At 42.7% G+C, this 16,861-nt stretch overlaps 1 protein-coding gene across 2 annotated transcripts in view; it reads left to right on the forward strand.

The window, feature by feature from the left end:
- The first annotated feature begins 803 nt into the window (after window positions 1-803).
- Window positions 804-16,861, forward strand: part of SLC28A3 (solute carrier family 28 member 3) — a 58,003-nt gene continuing 41,945 nt past the window's right edge. Inside the window, exons 1-2 of one of the 2 annotated variants that reach the window (XM_036854100.1) lie at window positions 804-862; window positions 1,025-1,158. In XM_036854100.1, coding sequence (XP_036709995.1) covers window positions 1,081-1,158 — 78 coding nt within the window. In that variant the 5' untranslated portion in view covers window positions 804-862; window positions 1,025-1,080. Of the gene's footprint in view, window positions 863-960; window positions 1,159-16,861 lie in introns of those variants that run through there. The other variant, XM_036854098.1, reaches the window with a different exon arrangement.

Here is a 16,861-nt window from a genome sequence, read left to right on the forward strand (position 1 = left end):
ACGGAATCTAAAAAGAAAAAAAAAAAGGTCATGAAGAACCTAGGGGTAAGGCGGGAATAAAGACACAGACCTACTAGAGAATGGACTTGAGGATATGGGGAGGGGGAGGGGTGAGATGTGACAGGGTGAGAGAGTGTCATGGACATATATACACTACCAAATGTAAAATAGATAGCTAGTGGGAAGCAGCCGCATAGCACAGGGAGATCAGCTCGGTGGTTTGTGACCACCTAGAGGGGTGGGATAGGGAGGGTGGGAGGGAGGGAGATGCAAGAGGGAAGAGATATGGGAACATATGTATATGTATAACTGATTCACTTTGTTTTAAAGCAGAAACTAACACACCATTGTAAAGCAATTATACTTCAATAAAGATGTTAAAAAAAAAAAAAAGAAAAGAAAAAAAATACAAATAAAGTTGACCCTTGGACAACAACAACAACAAAAAAAAAGGCTTTGGAATCCACCAGACCTGAATTTGACTTCTCACTGACCCTTTACTGGCCAAATGGCCCTGGGCAAACGGCCCTGGGCAAACCGTCAGTTTCTGTTACTCTGAGGTGTTAACCAAGGTGATGTTCAGGGACACCTCAGTTTTCCCGTGTTCCGAAGAGAAACCGAGACCACTATATGTAATGTCACAAGCAGGGACCTAGCACAGAATCCTGGTCACTTGGTAGCAGCCAGTCCTTATGTTCTCTGCCACCAACCACTCCCAGTGCCCAGCACCAGCACAGGAAACAGATTCTTTCCCTCAAGACTGTAGAGAAAATGTCCTTTTCTGTTTTGAGCAGCACAGGAGTCTTCTTCCCGGAGTGAAAATGGGTCCTCAGGAATGAGGATAATGAGAAGGATTAATGAAGTAGGTGGACCTGATCTGGAAGTGCCCACCCCGCCCCTTGCCACTCCTGCCTCACCCCAACCAGGAGACTTTGATCGAAGTTTCCAAACTGAAGCAGTGGCCAGGTTCCTACAATAGCAGGTGGCATCCTGACCTCAGCAGAGGCGGTGTTCTATTTCACAGGTACAGGGGACCTCCAGCCCAAACGTCTGAAAAGAATTCGGAGCCCAGCCAAATCCATGAGCAGCAAAAACTCTCTGGAGCTGCAGAGGACGGCAGTCCTCACAGCCGAGGGCTGCAGCAACACTGGCTTTCAGGTGAGCAGACCTTTCATCTTGTTTAAGACCAAGTAAATGGAAGTAATGCTCTTTCCTTGCCTTTCTGGCAAGTTCCTTAACTACAGCAGAGGGATTATTGGAACGCAATAAGATTTTTAATGGCACTCTTTAAGCCTTTTATTTTTCCTTCTTGGGTTCTTCTCAGGTTGACAAACCTGAAAAGTCTCTTAACCGAAACTGTTTTTGTCCCTGCCACATAAAGACAAGATTATCCTCTCCTACTTGTGTTTAGGGCTCATACGGCACAGATATAGTTTTGGTTTTTTTTTTTTTTAATGTATTTATTTATTTATTTTTGGCTGCGTTGGGTCTTCATTGCGGTGCGCAGGCTTCTCCTTACGTTGGCTTCTCTTGTTGCAGAGCACGGGCTCTAGAGTGCAGGTTCAGTAGTTGTGGCGCACGGGTTTAGTTGCTCCATGGCATGTGGGATCTTCCCGGACCAGGGCTCGAACTCGTGTCCCCTGCATTGGCAAGCGGATTCTTAACCACTGCGCCACCAGAGAAGTCCACAGATATAGTATTTACCTACAGACATTTTCCCAAAGAACTGGTGGGAGGGGAAGAATGGGGAAGAATCCAGATCCTGGATGTAGTTAGCACCTCAGGGTCCCTTTCTCTTAAACCAGGTCTCAGAGCCCCTGTCAGATGGTGGCCTGGGTACCTGCCCTGCTGCGGGGGGCAGGTACCCAAATCATCTCATGTCATCATCCAAAACTCACTGAGTGACTAACATTGCTTAGCCCAGGGCTAGGTGCCACAGAAGTCCTGTCACCATAAATCAGCAGGCTTTTTTCTGACTGGGTCTGGGATGGGGATTTTTCAGGGCTGTACCCAAGTATACTTCTTTTCCTAACCTGACACTTAACATGGGAAGCTCACATGAGCAGGTGTCAGCAATCCCTTGGGCTTCAGCTTCAATAAACAGGCAAAACAAATGTTTAGGCACTAACAAAGGAAGGAACAAGGCAGGTAAAAAGGCTTTGACTCAAGTCCTGAGTCTTCTACTCACAAGTTATTGTAACTTCCTTGATCTTCGGTTTAGTTGTCTGTGCATGTGTCACAGTCATGCTCATCTCATAGGTTATAAGTGTAGGGGAGGAAAAATCTTTCCCTCTACCCGCTAATGTTCAGTTCCTGAGGTCTGTGAATTAAACTGACAAATGGCAGATAAACAGGAGCAAAGGCATATAAATAAAAATATTAATTAATATTTTTAATTTTTTGTACACATAAAAGTCACAGAAAAGAAGGCTTCACAGAAAAGAAGGGAACATCCCAAAGAAGCAGTACGACTCAGAGGCTTATATACTATTTTAAAAAGGAGATAGATCGTGGAGAAGTGAGTAGACAAAGGAAAGAGTGGTTGGTCTCTTAGGGCCAATAAATTGTGGGAAAGTGATGAGGAAATATATGGAGGTAACTACTGGAAGATAAGGTTTGACCATGAGGTATCTCCTCGCCATCTCTGTCTCCAGTGACAATGGCTGTTCTCTGTCTGTTATGGGAGAGGGCAACACTCGCACGAGGGAAAGTTATGCCCTGTTTTTAAGCAGACAGAGGAAGAGCAGAGATATCTTCTAAGAATTATTTTGAACTGAAGGCAAATGAGAAAAGGCAGACACAGAAAGAGCTCTCGGCTCTTCCTCTATCCGCTTAAGTATGGCATATTTAAGCCAAAGTGGCATATTTGGGGTGGCATATCCTGATCGCCATCATAAGTGAGAAAAAAGCATAAAGCAGGGAGCCTTTTCTGATTCAAAAGAATGGAAGGGATGGAATGGGATAAAGGGTCAAAGTGAATATGGCAGCAAGAGAAAGGCATCTGCAATGGAGAAGGGTGCCTGTTGCCAGCAGCTGGCTGCCCGCGGTCAGTGAGCAAGACACAGAGCCCCCGAAAGCCACCCTGTTTTCTATCCCTCACACTCTCCTCCCACAGCAGAGCATCTCCAGGCCTCAGGGTGCAGAGCCGTGCCTCTCAAACCCAGCAGAGTACCACACACCAGCACCAACAACCGCTGACCAGGTTATTCGTCCAGTGCTCCTCCTTCAACAAGAATTTCCAGAGACACGTATCTACTCAGCAAGACTGTTAACTGCCCCCTGGATGTGGCCACTGCTAGAGAGGGAGACGAGTTCAAGAAGGAATAATATGCTAATCTTGCATCACAGATGTTCGGAGAACATCAGTTAGGGCTTAAGGGTGGGCAGGGATTTCCCAGTTGAACAGGGAGGGGCGTCAGCAGAGCATCACAAATAAAGAGAACTGTCTGTACCCAGGCCCAGGGGCCTGAAAGAGCCTGTGTGCTTGGGGTAGAGAAGATGCAGAGCTGGGGCTGGGGAGTAGGGAAAGGGGGCAGGCTGGCGTCAGATCACGTGGCCTAGGCATTTGAGAAGGAAGCAATCAAAATCTACACTCTCGGGAATTCCCTGGCGGTCCAGTGGTTAGGACTCCACACTTTCACTGCTGGGGGCCCAGCTTCAATCCCCGGTCAGGGAACTAAGATCCCGCAAGCCATGCAGTGCAGCCAAAAAAAAAATCTACACTATCAAATCATTAAAGTACTCTACTAGCCCTGTTAAAGATGGACAAAAAATAGAAAGAGATTTGTGTGTGGTTGGGACACCAGTTAGGAGGTTAGCGTGATGATCAGAAGTAGGTTAGAGGCGGTGGAAACTGACGCTGGGGGAAAATACTTGTGCTCATAAGAGGCCGCTGCAGTGGAACTGGGCAGAAGTCAGGGCGAGGAGTCAGAGCTGCTCTGCCTGCAAATACTTCCACGTCCTCCTCTGTAATATATGCGAAAAATATATGTAATATATGTTTTTTAAAATGCTGTCTTAGTTCACTCAGGCTGCTGTAACAAAATATCTCAGACTGGGTGGCTTATAAACAGAAACATATTTCTCACAGTTCTGGAGGCTGGGAGGTCCAAGATCACGGCATCAGCAAATTCTATGTCTGGTGAGGGCCCGTCCTCACATGGCCAAAAATGCAAGGGAGCTCTCTGGGCTTCTGTTTGTTTGGTCGCACTGCACAGCTCTGGATCTTAGTTCCCCGACCAGGAATTAAACCCGTGCCCTCAGCAGTGAAAGCATGGAGTCCTAACCACTGGACCACCAGGGAAGTCCCTCTGGGGTCTTTTTTATAAAGGCACTAAACCCATTCATGAAGGCCCTTCCCCCATGACCTAATCACCTCCCAAAGGCCCCACCTCCTAATACACCATGTGGGGCATGACATTTTCAAAACAGGAATTTGGCGGGGGGGGGTGGGGGGGGCGTGGGGTGGGGGGGGCGTGGTGTGGGGGGGGCGGGCGTGGTGTGTGGACACAAACATTCAGACCGTAGCAAGTGCCTAGCACAGTGTGAACATAGTAACAGTAGCTCTTGGTGCCAGGACAGGTTAAAGTCCACATTCCTAGCTTGAGATATCCACTTGGAAGTGATTCCCTTTACGTAGATAGGAAATCTAGGAATCGGGTTGGAGCAAGGAAAAGAATGACTTCATTTTGAGGCTGCTGGTTGAAATTAAGATGATGTCGAACATCCAGATACAGATGGAGATGGAGCAGGAAGCTTTAGGCGCACCTGCACCTGGAGCCTGGAAGGGGACATTATACGTTTGGGGGCTGTTAGCACACAGGTGGCCAGGGTGTGGACAAGACCACGGGGAGGGAAACCTGGGAAGCACCAGTGTTTCAGGAGCAGCAAAGTCAGAGAAGTCAGAGGATGAAACAGAGAAGCCAGAGGGAGAGAGAGGACAGAACCAGAGGAGGGAAGGTCTGGGGAAGCAGAGGGGAAAGAGAACCACAAGGTGAACAGCAAAGCCCCCCCCCCCCCACCGCCTCCACAGAATGGAGGAGACACATTCATCTGATTCGCTAATTAGGATATTACTGGTGACCGGGGCTGAGGGCCCGGACAGTCTGTGTGATAAGTGGGAGTTAAGAGACTGGAGAAAATGAGGACAGAAAGGACATTCCTGTGGCAGAGAGGAGAGGAGAGAAGAGGGACCGGCTCGGGAGAGGCAAGATGGAAATTGTAGGCAGGGTTTTTCTTATCATTGTAAATTATCACATGCAGAAAAACACATAAAACCAAATAGACAACATATTATAAAGTGCCACCCAGGTCAAGAAATAGGACATTGCCATCCCTCAGCTCGGACACCCCTGCCCTGCACATTCTGTTCAACTGCCCCCCTCCCTCAGGGATAACGAGGTTCCCATCTTTGTGGTAATTACTTCCCTGTTTTGCCTTATGCCTTAACTTCTAATTATGAATCCTTAAACACTGCCTTTGCCTGTTTTTGAACTTTATATAAAGAGAAAATTTCAAGAAAAATTATTTGCTTCTTTTAAAACATTTATATGGAATTAGGTAAGATGAATCATTTTGTATCTGGCTTCTTTTGCTCAGTTTTATATTTCTAAGATTCAGCCATAGTATTGTGTGTAACCAGAGTTCATCCAATTTCCTTGATACACAGTATTCTCCGCCAACACTACACAATTTATCTATTTTACTGTCAGTGGACTTTGCCTCGTTAAGTTTGGAGCTTCGGGGAACTTCAAAATAACAAAGGCAGCTATGAATATTCTTGTACGTGTCTCCTGGTGAATAACACTTTTATTTTGGGGTTATACTTAGGAGTGGAATCACTAGGTCATTGGGAATACATATACACTTTCAACTTTGATAATAATGCCAGACTGGTTTCCTAAGTGGTTTTACTAGTTTATACTCCCGTCCACAGAGTGTGAGTTCCTATTACTCCATAACCTCACCAACATTTATCGGGTTTGTTAATTTCAGTGATTCTGGTAGGTGTATAGTCATATATTAGGGAGGTTTGATTTTAATTATCCTGTGTTATTGGCCATTAGATGCCTACTTTATGAAATACTTGCTCAAGTCTCTTGTCTGTTTTCTTTACTGGATTTTGTCTTTTCCCTATTGATTTGAAAGAGTTCTCTTTCAAAATGAAAGTCTTCTATCACTCTGAAGCTGTCTTTCGCTCTTTAACATTTTGATAAACAAAAGTTAATTATATTGCGGCCCCATTTATCAGGTGTTTGTTTGTTTTATATATTCTGTTTAAGAAATCACTTTCTACCCTGCAAGGTCATGAAGATACTCTCTCATATTTTCTAAAAGTTTGTTCTTGCTTTCTACATTGAGGCCTCTAGTCCCTCTGAAACTGATTTTTATGTATAGTGTAAGATGAGAGTCAAGTTTTCTGTGTTTCTACATGGACATTCAATTATTTCACCATCACTTTAAAAAAAAAATCTTTTCTTCACTTGACAAATACCACAAATTCCAAGAGTCTATCTTTGGGGTAAGTTTTTTTAGAATAGGGCAACTGAAAGATTTTTTCTTCACACTCAAAGAAGGGGAAAGGATCCAGAGAAAAGGAAGAGATGAAAATTGACAGCAGGAGAGGTGGGATAAAACTCAGAACTTCTAAGGGTGAAAATCCAGGCAAGTTTTTGAACGAACCCCTTTCCTGAAGGGTGTCCCTTAGAATCCCAGCACAAGTGTCCTCCTGCCCACGAGTAAACATTGATCTTGCCATGAGTGGCCATTAGAGGTACACGGCCCATCCTTGCTCTGACATCAGTTGGGTAGGACCCACTTATGAACATCCTGAGACAGCCCTAGACTGGAATTGTGCCTCTACTCTACACATACACCGAGGAAGGCCGGCTCACTCCATGATTCACCTGGTGAGCCAGTCAGGTTTGGAGAGATTGTTAAATGGAGCTCAACATTTGGGAGGTCATATAAGTGTTGGAATGTTGGCATAGACTTTGAACCCAGATTCTTTGAATATATAAGTTCTGAGGTTGGAAGAGTACTGTTTCTTCAACACATTATCAGGGAGGTCAGCATGAATCACACTCAGATAACTGAGTATGTTTTCACATAGCTCAGGACAAGCTTGGCTAGAGCTATCTAGATGCTTTTTTTTCCCCACAAGTAAATTAAGACACAGAAAATACATGACAATAGAGTTGCCATATGATCCTGCAATCCCACTCCTGGGTGTATATCTGGACATAAGTATAATTCAAAAAGATACATGTACCTCTATGTTCATAGCAGCACTATTTACAATAGCAAGACAGGGAAGCAGTCTAAATGTCCATCACCAGATGAATAGTAAAAAAGATGTGGTACATGTATACAATGGAATATTACTCAGCCATAAAAAAGAAGGAAATAATGCCATTTGTAGCAACATAGATGGACCTAGAGATTATCATCCTAAGTGAAGTAAATCAGACAGAGAAAGACAAATATATGATATCACTTATATGTGGAATCTAAAACAAATGATACAAATGAACTTATTTACAAAACAGGAATAGATTCAGACATAAAAAACAAACTAATGGAGAAATGAAACTGAGTTATTTGTAGTGAGGTGGATGGACCTAGAGTCTGTCATACAGGGTGAAGTAAGTCAGAAAGAGAAAAACAAATACCGTATGCTAACACATATATATGGAATCTAAAAAAAAAAAACAAAGATTATGAAGAACCTAGGGGCAGGACAGGAATAAAAAGGCAGACGTAGAGAATGGACTTGAGGACATGGGGAGGGGGAAGGGTAAGCTGGGACAAAGTGAGAGAGTGTCATGGACATATATACACTACCAAATGTAAAACAGATAGCTATTGGGAAGCAGCTGCATAGCACAGGGAGATCAGCTCGGTGCTTTGTGACCACCTAGAGGGGTGGGATAGGGAGGGTGGGAGGGAGACGCAAGAGGGAGGAGATATGGGGATATATGTATATGCATAGCTGATTCACTTTGTTATAAAGCAGAAACTAACAAACACACCATTGTAAAGCAATTATACTCCAATAAAGATGTTAAAAAAAAAACAAAAAAACTTATGTTTACCAAAGGGGAAAAGGGCGGAGAGGGAGGGATAAATTACGAGTTTGGGATTAACAGATACAGACTACTATATATAAAATAGATAAACGATAAGGACCTACTGTATAGCATGGGGAATTATATTCAATATCTTTTAATTACGTATAACAAAATAATCTGAAAAAGAATATATATACAGAACTGAATCACTTTGCTGTACACCTGAAACTAACAAAACGTTGTAAATCAACTATACTTTAATAAAAAAAACGAAAAGTAATGTGGCAATTCTGGAAAACAGATACATCCCCGTTTCTCCAGGGTTTATTGTTGTTGCTGTTTGTTGCTGTTGTCATTATTGTTACTATTTGTTTCTTTAGTGAATTAACTGAAATGATTTTATGTAGTCTGCATTTATTGTCATGTGTGGCCACTAAAGCCTCTGCTCAGTTAGTTTAATGATTAGTTAAGGATCCGATATAAATTCCCAAGTGGCTGGAACCAATAAATCTCCCAGGCTTTGCTGAGGTCTCTGTGTGCCTGCTGGGGAGATTGCCTTCAGTGCTCAGGCAAGCTGGCTACAATTCTATGTTTACTTTACTCCCTGCTTCTGTTGAGTTTCAACACCAGCCAGAGATGAGACCTTTGATTTTTCTCAGGTCTTTCTCAAGCATGAACATGACTCCGGGCATGTCCCTGGGCTTCTAATTTCCCAGGAATATCAGAGCGTTTCAAAGTCCCTTATGGATATCTCATTCCCCAGCTTTTCCTTTACATTTTTGTTTATCTTGCTGTTTTCTCCAACTGTTATCACCACCTCAGGCAGCCACCTGCCTTAAACGATTGCCCTCAGGGAAATAGCATCAGGTGAGCTCTAACTCAGATTAAATAAAGACACCCCTTGTGAGTGGTATCTTCTGAGGAACTGCAAGACAGGTCAAATAATGACAGTTATCCTGGAATTGGACTTTGGGAGAGTGACAACCCCACTTTGCCTCATTATTTACCCATTAATATGAGACAAGGCTCTCTGCACCATGAAAAACTGTCACAGTCCAAAAGGGGCCAAGACAGGCATAACAGCTCCCCTTCTGGACCACCCAGTTACCTTATTTTGCTGACCTGCTCAGCTTTGGAAATGTACCAATCATTTTACCCTGTCAGTCATATCACTTTATAACTTTGTTAGCTTTTAAAGAGTTTTTGAAAGTATTTATTTATTTGGTTGCATCAGGTCTTAGTTGCGGCAGGCGGGCTCCTTAGTTGCGGCTCAAGGGCTCCTTAGTTGCAGTGCACCAGCTCCTTAGTAGCTGCTCGCCAGCTCCTTAGTTGTGGCATGTGAAATCTTAGTTGCGGCATGCATGCAGGATCTAGTTCCCGGACCAGGGATCAAACCCTGGCCCCCTGCATTGGGAGCGCAGAGTCTTAACAACTGCACAACCAGGGAAGCCCCAAGAATGTTTATTTTTCTAATTCTCATTACTGCATTCTGAGTTTCTCATCCACTCAAGTCCATTGGTTCCGGAACACTTACAAGGAGGAAGTTGGTTAGAGAGCACTGGTCTGACTTGTGCAGCCAGGGAGGTTTGAAACAAAGTAATTGCTTAATTACTTAATTGCTTAATTGAGGACTGGTCAGACCCAGACAGATGAAGCAGCTGGGGAGCAAAGGTCTAGGCACAGGGTATGTTGGAGCCAGCAAGGCAGGGCATAAAGTCAAGAAAAGATATTTCTAGGAGCCAGCAAATGTGAGGCTTTCTGTTGACCCACACAGCCGCTTCCTTTTTCCCCTGCAGAGCATGAGGTCTTGAGGTCAGGGAAGAGGGAAGAAAGAAGTGGGAAAGGAAGAATTCAGAAAAGCACAGGTGGGAGGAAGAAGTAGTCTGCTGTGCTCCAAGCACTGACCACAGCGTATGTGGTTCTGACCTTGGCTGCAGATGGCAAGGGGCCTCTTGTTAAGGAGGAAGTGGGAGAGGGAGGAAAGGGGTGAGCTCCTGAAAAAAGCCAGACGGTTGGTGGGCGGGTGGGAAAGTGAGGGTGACAGCAGGGCACAGACACTGAGACTGAAAGCTACATACTAAGTCATTACGAGGAGGGCAAAACCCCTTGGGTTGAGGCTTCAGAGCCAGGCTGCCAGGTCCATCGTTTAGGCAAGTGACCTAACTTCTATACCTATTTCTTCATCCCAAAATAGGTACTAATACCCTGCATCATAAGACTTTTGGGAGGTTAATGTAAAGCACTAGTACCTAGCAAGTGCTCAAGTATCAGCAACTATTATTTAAACCATTTACATGGGGAGGCTATTTTGGTGCCCGCCAAACCAAATTTTGAACTCCAGGTGTGAAGTCTGTCTCTTCTCATAGCAAATATTGGACTCCACTGATAGAAAAACTGTGAGAGATGCCAACATGCAGATCTGAATTGTTACCATGTCAATTGAACATAAAACCTCATGTCCCTGAGGTCTCCAGCACACTGGAGAGCTCGGCCCTCAACATCTGTGTCTCTTCAAAGCACTGTAGAAAGTAATTTACAGATATTCTGGTTCATTTTGATTCATGTTCTATTTAATCAAATGAATTTCTTTTAAAATTTTTATACACTGTTAAGTTTATTCGATGTGTTTCTAGCACTCAATTACTTAATCAGCACTCCCTGGAAAGAAGTGCTTGATGACCAAGGTGACTTTAGAAATCACCAAAAAGCAAATTTTTTCCAACTGTGAGCAAATTCAAATGCCTATGACATAATGATGTGCAACTGACTGGTATAAAATACTCCAGTTCTAAGTAAGGATAATACTTAGAAAGAAATGACCGTAACTCCCCACAATAACATAAGAATCAGGTAACTGACCCAGGCTTTATCCTGCAGGTGATTCAGGCTTTGGCATAAAACACACCTTTCTTCCCCACTCCCGCACCTCGTGGCTTGAGGGATCTTAGTTCCCAGACCAGGGATCGAACCTGGGCCCCCTGTAGTGGAAGCTCAGAGTCCTGGACCACCAGGGGATTCCCTAAAACACTCCTTTACATAAAGAGGGCTGGAGAGTGGCTGAAGCAGGAACCAAAAGTAGACTTGGAGTCGATTTCACTGAACTTGCAGGAAGGTCCCAAGTTGTAACACCCACTGTATAAACCAATGGTTGCAAACGCAAAGCAGGATTTTGAATAGCTTAGGGGCTATTCAAGATAATACAAGATGAAGTTACAAGATGAAGGTGTCATTAATGATATCTGATGTCTCTTGACACCACCTGTATCTCTCCTTCCCTATTTCCCTTTTCTTCCTTCTTATTCTGTCTTACTCCAATAATAGACTTTAATAAAAGCTGAAGCCATGTTTTCTGCTCTTAATTTTAGAAATAAAATTAAGAAATAAATTTAAATATTAGAAATAAGTCTTTCAGTGACTAACCTGACTAAATTGCTTCACAGACAAGTGTTATTACATCCTTCATAGCTTTTGTATATTATAAATATTAGAGTAAATTTCTTAATCTTTCGATCTTTGGCTGACAGTCAGGAGCCCTACAGAAAGAAGACCACCACCAGCCTTGTGGCCCATGGTGAAAGCATTTTTATAAACAAAACACAATCTACAGTCACCTCACCATCTGAATTTTGATCCCATCAGACAGACTGGAGATTTGCCTACTAAAACAAATCAGAGAAGGAAATGAGAGTAAGAAGAATCTTAATTTCAACTGAGAAATTCAAAGGGATTTTATCCTTGTTTATTAATTTTTTTCTCAACTGTAGGAAGATGTTTTGCTTATAAGAGCACCTCCGGTTCCCCTGTGACTAAATGGGTTGCATCTTTGGAATGTCAGACACAGCCAAGTTTACTCCAGTTAACCCGTAGAAGTGGTACCTTGAACTTTTTAATAGTCCTTATACTGACTACAATTAATGATCAATTAAATAATTTATGGTTGACAGCTTTTCCTCTAAACTCCCTGAGAACAGGGACTGTAATGCAATGCCCTGTAACTAATACAGTTTCTACGCCATAGTAGGTGCACAGTAAGTATTTATTAAAGGAATGAATGAGAATGCTTGGGATGGAGCCCCAAGGAACTATATGTAACATTAAGGGTTGAGTGAAAAGGCTTATACAGTACAGGAAAAGGAGAAGGAGACGTACAGATGGTAGGAAAGAACTAGCAAAATGTGATCACAGAAGTCAGGGACAAGAATATTTTAAGGAGTAAATGATCCACTATGTATGATGAAAACTGGACTTAGGGGAATGGAAACCATTGATTACTTTAGCAAGGGTGATTTCCATAGTGTGGTAAGAATGAAAGCCATTTTGGCATGGGTTCAAGAGTGAATATGAGGCAAAAATGGAAGCAGTGTCTTGTCTGATCAGGCTGCTATAACAAAACACCACAGACTCAGTAGCTTAAAGACAACAGAAATTTATTTCTGGAGGCCGGAAGTCTAAGATCAAGGTGTTAGCTCGGTCAGTGTTCTAGTGTGAGCCCTCTTCCTGGTTTAGAGCCAGCACCTTTGAAATCACCGTGTCCTCACATGGTAGAAGGGGCTAGGGATCTCTGTGGGCTCACTTTTATAAGGGCACTAATTATTCCCATTCATGAGTGCTTCACCCTCAAGACTTAAGCAACTCTCAAAGGCCCTACTTCCTAATACCATCATCTTTGGGGGTTAGAATTTCAACACAATGAATTTTGAGGGGACACAAACATTCAGACCATAGCAACCAGTAAGTGCAGATAGAAAACTGTTTTTTGGGTTTTTTGTTTTTTGTTTTTTGTTTTTTTTTTAAATAAATACATATACTCAAGGATGCTTGCTCATTGCTTTGTTTCCTTCTTGTTCTCAATTTTTGTTTATTTATTTATTTATTTTTGGCTGTGTTGGGTCTTCGTTTCTGTGCGAGGGCTTCCTCTAGCTGCGGCGAGCGGGGGCCACTCTTCATCGCGGTGCGCGGGCCTCTCACTATCGCGGCCTCTCTTGTTGCGGAGCACAGGCTCCAGACGCGCAGGCTCAGCAGTTGTGGCGCACGGGATTAGTTGCTCCGCGGCATGTGGGATCTTCCCAGACCAGGGCTCGAACCCGTGTCCCCTGCATTAGCAGGCAGATTCTCAACCACTGCGCCACCAGGGAAGCCCCTGTTTTGGGGGTTTTGTTTTAAATTTATTTTATTATTTTATTTTATTTATTTATTGTTTCTGGCTGTGTTGGGTCTTCGTTGCTGTGTGCGGGCTTTTCTCTGGTTGCGGTGAGTGGGGGCTACTCTTCATTGCGGTTCACCGGCTTCTTATTGCGGTGGCTTCTCTTGTTGCAGAGCATGGGCTCTAGGTGCACGGGCTTCAGTAGTTGTGGCTCGTGGGCTCAGTGGTTGTGGCTCGCGGGCTCTAGAGTGCAGGCTCTGTAGTTGTGGCACACGGGCTTAGCTGCTCCGCGGCATGCGAGATCTTCCCGGACCAGGGATCAAACCCGTATCCCCTGCACTGGCAGGCGGATTCTCAACCACTGTGCTACCAGGGAAGCCCAGAAAACTGGTTTTTAATGGGAGAAGAATTCTTGGCTTCACATATTAAAAAATTGATACAGATGCAACTATTAGAAAATCAAGGGAAAAGAGGGTTGAGTAAGGTAGTGCATGGGAAAGCACAGAGCACTGTGCCTGGCCCAGAGTAAGAAGTCCAGATGTTGTCATATTATTGCTCTTAGGATTAGCTCCTCCATGCGTGTCTTGAGACCTCTCCCTCTCAAATGTATGGTAGAAGTTCTTGTGGGAGGGTCTTCAACTATTCAAACAACAGCCTAAGTCAAAGAAAAGCAAAAGAAACAATAACAGGAAATTGGAACCAGGCTGAAATAATCACGCATTATCAAGTGCAAATATGAAAAACTAAGATAAGAGTGAAAGACAACCCAGCAGGAGAAGGGCAGTGATGTCTTGGAGTGTACAATTCTACATTTATACGACTTTCAGCTAGTTCCAGGATCTGGAAACCACATGTGAAAAAAGGAAAACATATACATATGTGTTTTTGGAGAAATTTAACTCCACTATTGGTGATGACTTGGTTAGGGTGGTGACAGGTCGACCATCCCATTATAAAGTTACATTTCTCTCTTCCTAATTAGTAAGTGATCTGAGCAGTGATTCTTCAGGCTGTGTGAATATCCGGTTCCCCAGCACATTTCACCGCATGGTTTTTGCATCCATTGATGACCCTTTCCTGGATCAATTATTACTTTGGGAGTTGCAAAATGGTAACCTTCATTTCTTCAGTATTCCTTACCCCACATTGTTTTGAACAGAATGAACTTCCCTTTTTTTGTCTTTCTCTCTTTTTGAGTATCGTTGTAGACTAACATTCCCTTTTATTCAATGTTTTATAATCAATTACCAACATTATTTGTTTCTTCCAAACTTTTTACGAAATTTTTCAAACATACAGAAAAGTTGAAAGAATTTCATAGTGAACACATCACCCACATTCTACAATTTACATTTTATATCCTTTATCACATATTTCTTCATTTATGCTGCCCTCTATCCATCCATCATTCCGTCATATTTTTTGACATAAGTTGCAGTCATTATTCACATTTTTTACTTTTTGGTACTCAGTTTGTCCCAGATTTGGCCAGTGATCAGAGTATATAAAAATGAGGTCATGTTAATGGTTTTTACCAGGTTCCTGCTTCCAGACTACCAGAATCAGAAGTGGGGCTGAGGGTTGGCCTTCATGGCACCTCTATCTTGCCGCATTAGTGGAATGGCCCAACCAAGTGGACATTGCATGCAGCAACCAATCTCCAGCCTACCTGAGCTTGTCTGGTCTGGCACCAGAATTACATTGGAAGCTAATCTGCATTTCATCTTTTAAATAAAACCCAGGACTCTGATCATTTCTGATAGAAAAAAACAACCTCTTTTAGAAAAATCGTATGACATCAGCCTCGGACAATTAAGCAGGAAGCTTAACCATCACTCATTTTCTCTTTATTTCAAGAATCTATATGAACCAGATGCTAAGTCCTTTATTCTTGGGCATTATTTGACTTATCTGACTAGTAGATTTACTGGATGATAATATGGACAGAACCAGAAGTAAAACCAGGACCTCCAACGACAAATAAGAAAAAAAAAAAAAAGGTCCATATTCTCCCAGATGTATCCATTTATGATGGCTTCATAAATAAGAGATACATCAGGTGGGGAGTGGGCAGGGAAACCTTTCCCATGGGCCTGAGGAGAAAGGGGCACATTCCACTCCACAGACCAAGAAGAGATTGAACTCCATGTTTGAAATGTATGTGACAGATGCAAAAGGACACTCACTACATTAAGCTACTAAATACAAGTAGAAAAAAGAATTCGTATCTATTGCATAATTTACATCCATGGCATTGAAATTAAAGTGGTTATTTGAACTTGCCACTGGACCTTGCTGGGGGTTTTTTTCCTTGTTTTTTAAAGTGTTAATAAAGATGCATATATGTTATTCTATCAAAAATTAATTTTAATATTTTTTTAAATAAATTTATTTATTTATTTATTTCTGGCTGTGTTGGGTCTTAGTTTCTGTGCGAGGGCTTTCTCCAGTTGCGGCAAGCGGGGGCCACTCTTCATTGCGGTGCGCAGGCCTCTCACTGTCGCGGCCTCTCTTGTTGTGGAGCACAGGCTCCAGACGCACAGGCTCAGTAGTTGTGGCTCAGGGGCCCAGTTGCTCCACGGCATGTGGGATCTTCCCCGACCAGGGCTCGAACCCGTGTCCCCTGCATTGGCAGGCAGATTCTCAACCACTGCGTCACCAGGGAAGCCCAATTTTAATATTTTAATAACTGTATTTCAATATAATTGGCTTCCTTTTAATCCTATATATTTAATTCTATGTATTTTAAAACACTCTGAAACAGGTGCATCAGCTCCACCAACTGCCCTGCTTCAGGACAGTTCCCAGAAGTTGCACATAGCTTCCATCACAGTGGCAGAACTCACTGGGAGTTTAGGAAATATGCCTTTTTCTGGGAAACCGAAGGCCCTGCTAAAATTGAGAGTTACATTTCTAAAGGAAATGGGGAAGAATAGATGTTGGGGACAACTAGCAGTCTTGGCCATAATATTATATTTTTTATTGGAGTCCAAGAGCTGTTAATTAGATTCCTATTTTTTGTTGTCATTTTGGTTTTCCTTTATCCTTACTTTCCCACTTGATTTGTCATAGACTGAAAGAGTTCTCTCAACCTCTTTCTAAATGTGTCCCTAGATTTTTCTCCCAGTTTCCCTTGTGAATCTATGCCACTTGTACATAGATAGCCATCCTTCAGAGAGTGAGATTGTACCCCGACCACTGGCTTATTTTTGGATATGGTAATGGAATTTTTTGTCCTCTCTTCAGCCTTGATTGATTAAGATGATGACCACTGCATGTTTTACCTTTCTGAGTCATTTTCAGTATATGGTTGTGTTCTTTTATTCCATCTGACTCAGTCAAATAGATTTGCTTGCCCTTAGCTTCTCTCATCATATTTGATGTGATTTTTTAAAAGAACTTTTCATTGGTTTGGTTTATTTTTGTTTGGTTTCTTCTGAAGACATATTTTGTTTGTTTGTTTGTTTGTTTTAATGGCTCCTTTTATAACCAACTTAAGATTGTGAGTAATCACAAAATTTCTATATTTTCTACTTTCCATTATTTTATTTCCTTCTGTTCCATCACTTAATTTTAACTGACCATATATCTTTTAGTGTTTACCTTTCTATCTTAAACACTGCTACTTATAATCTCTTCCAGCTCCCAG

Source organism: Balaenoptera musculus, chromosome 6 (genome assembly GCF_009873245.2).
Source record: "Balaenoptera musculus isolate JJ_BM4_2016_0621 chromosome 6, mBalMus1.pri.v3, whole genome shotgun sequence".
Lineage (NCBI taxonomy): Eukaryota > Metazoa > Chordata > Mammalia > Artiodactyla > Balaenopteridae > Balaenoptera > Balaenoptera musculus.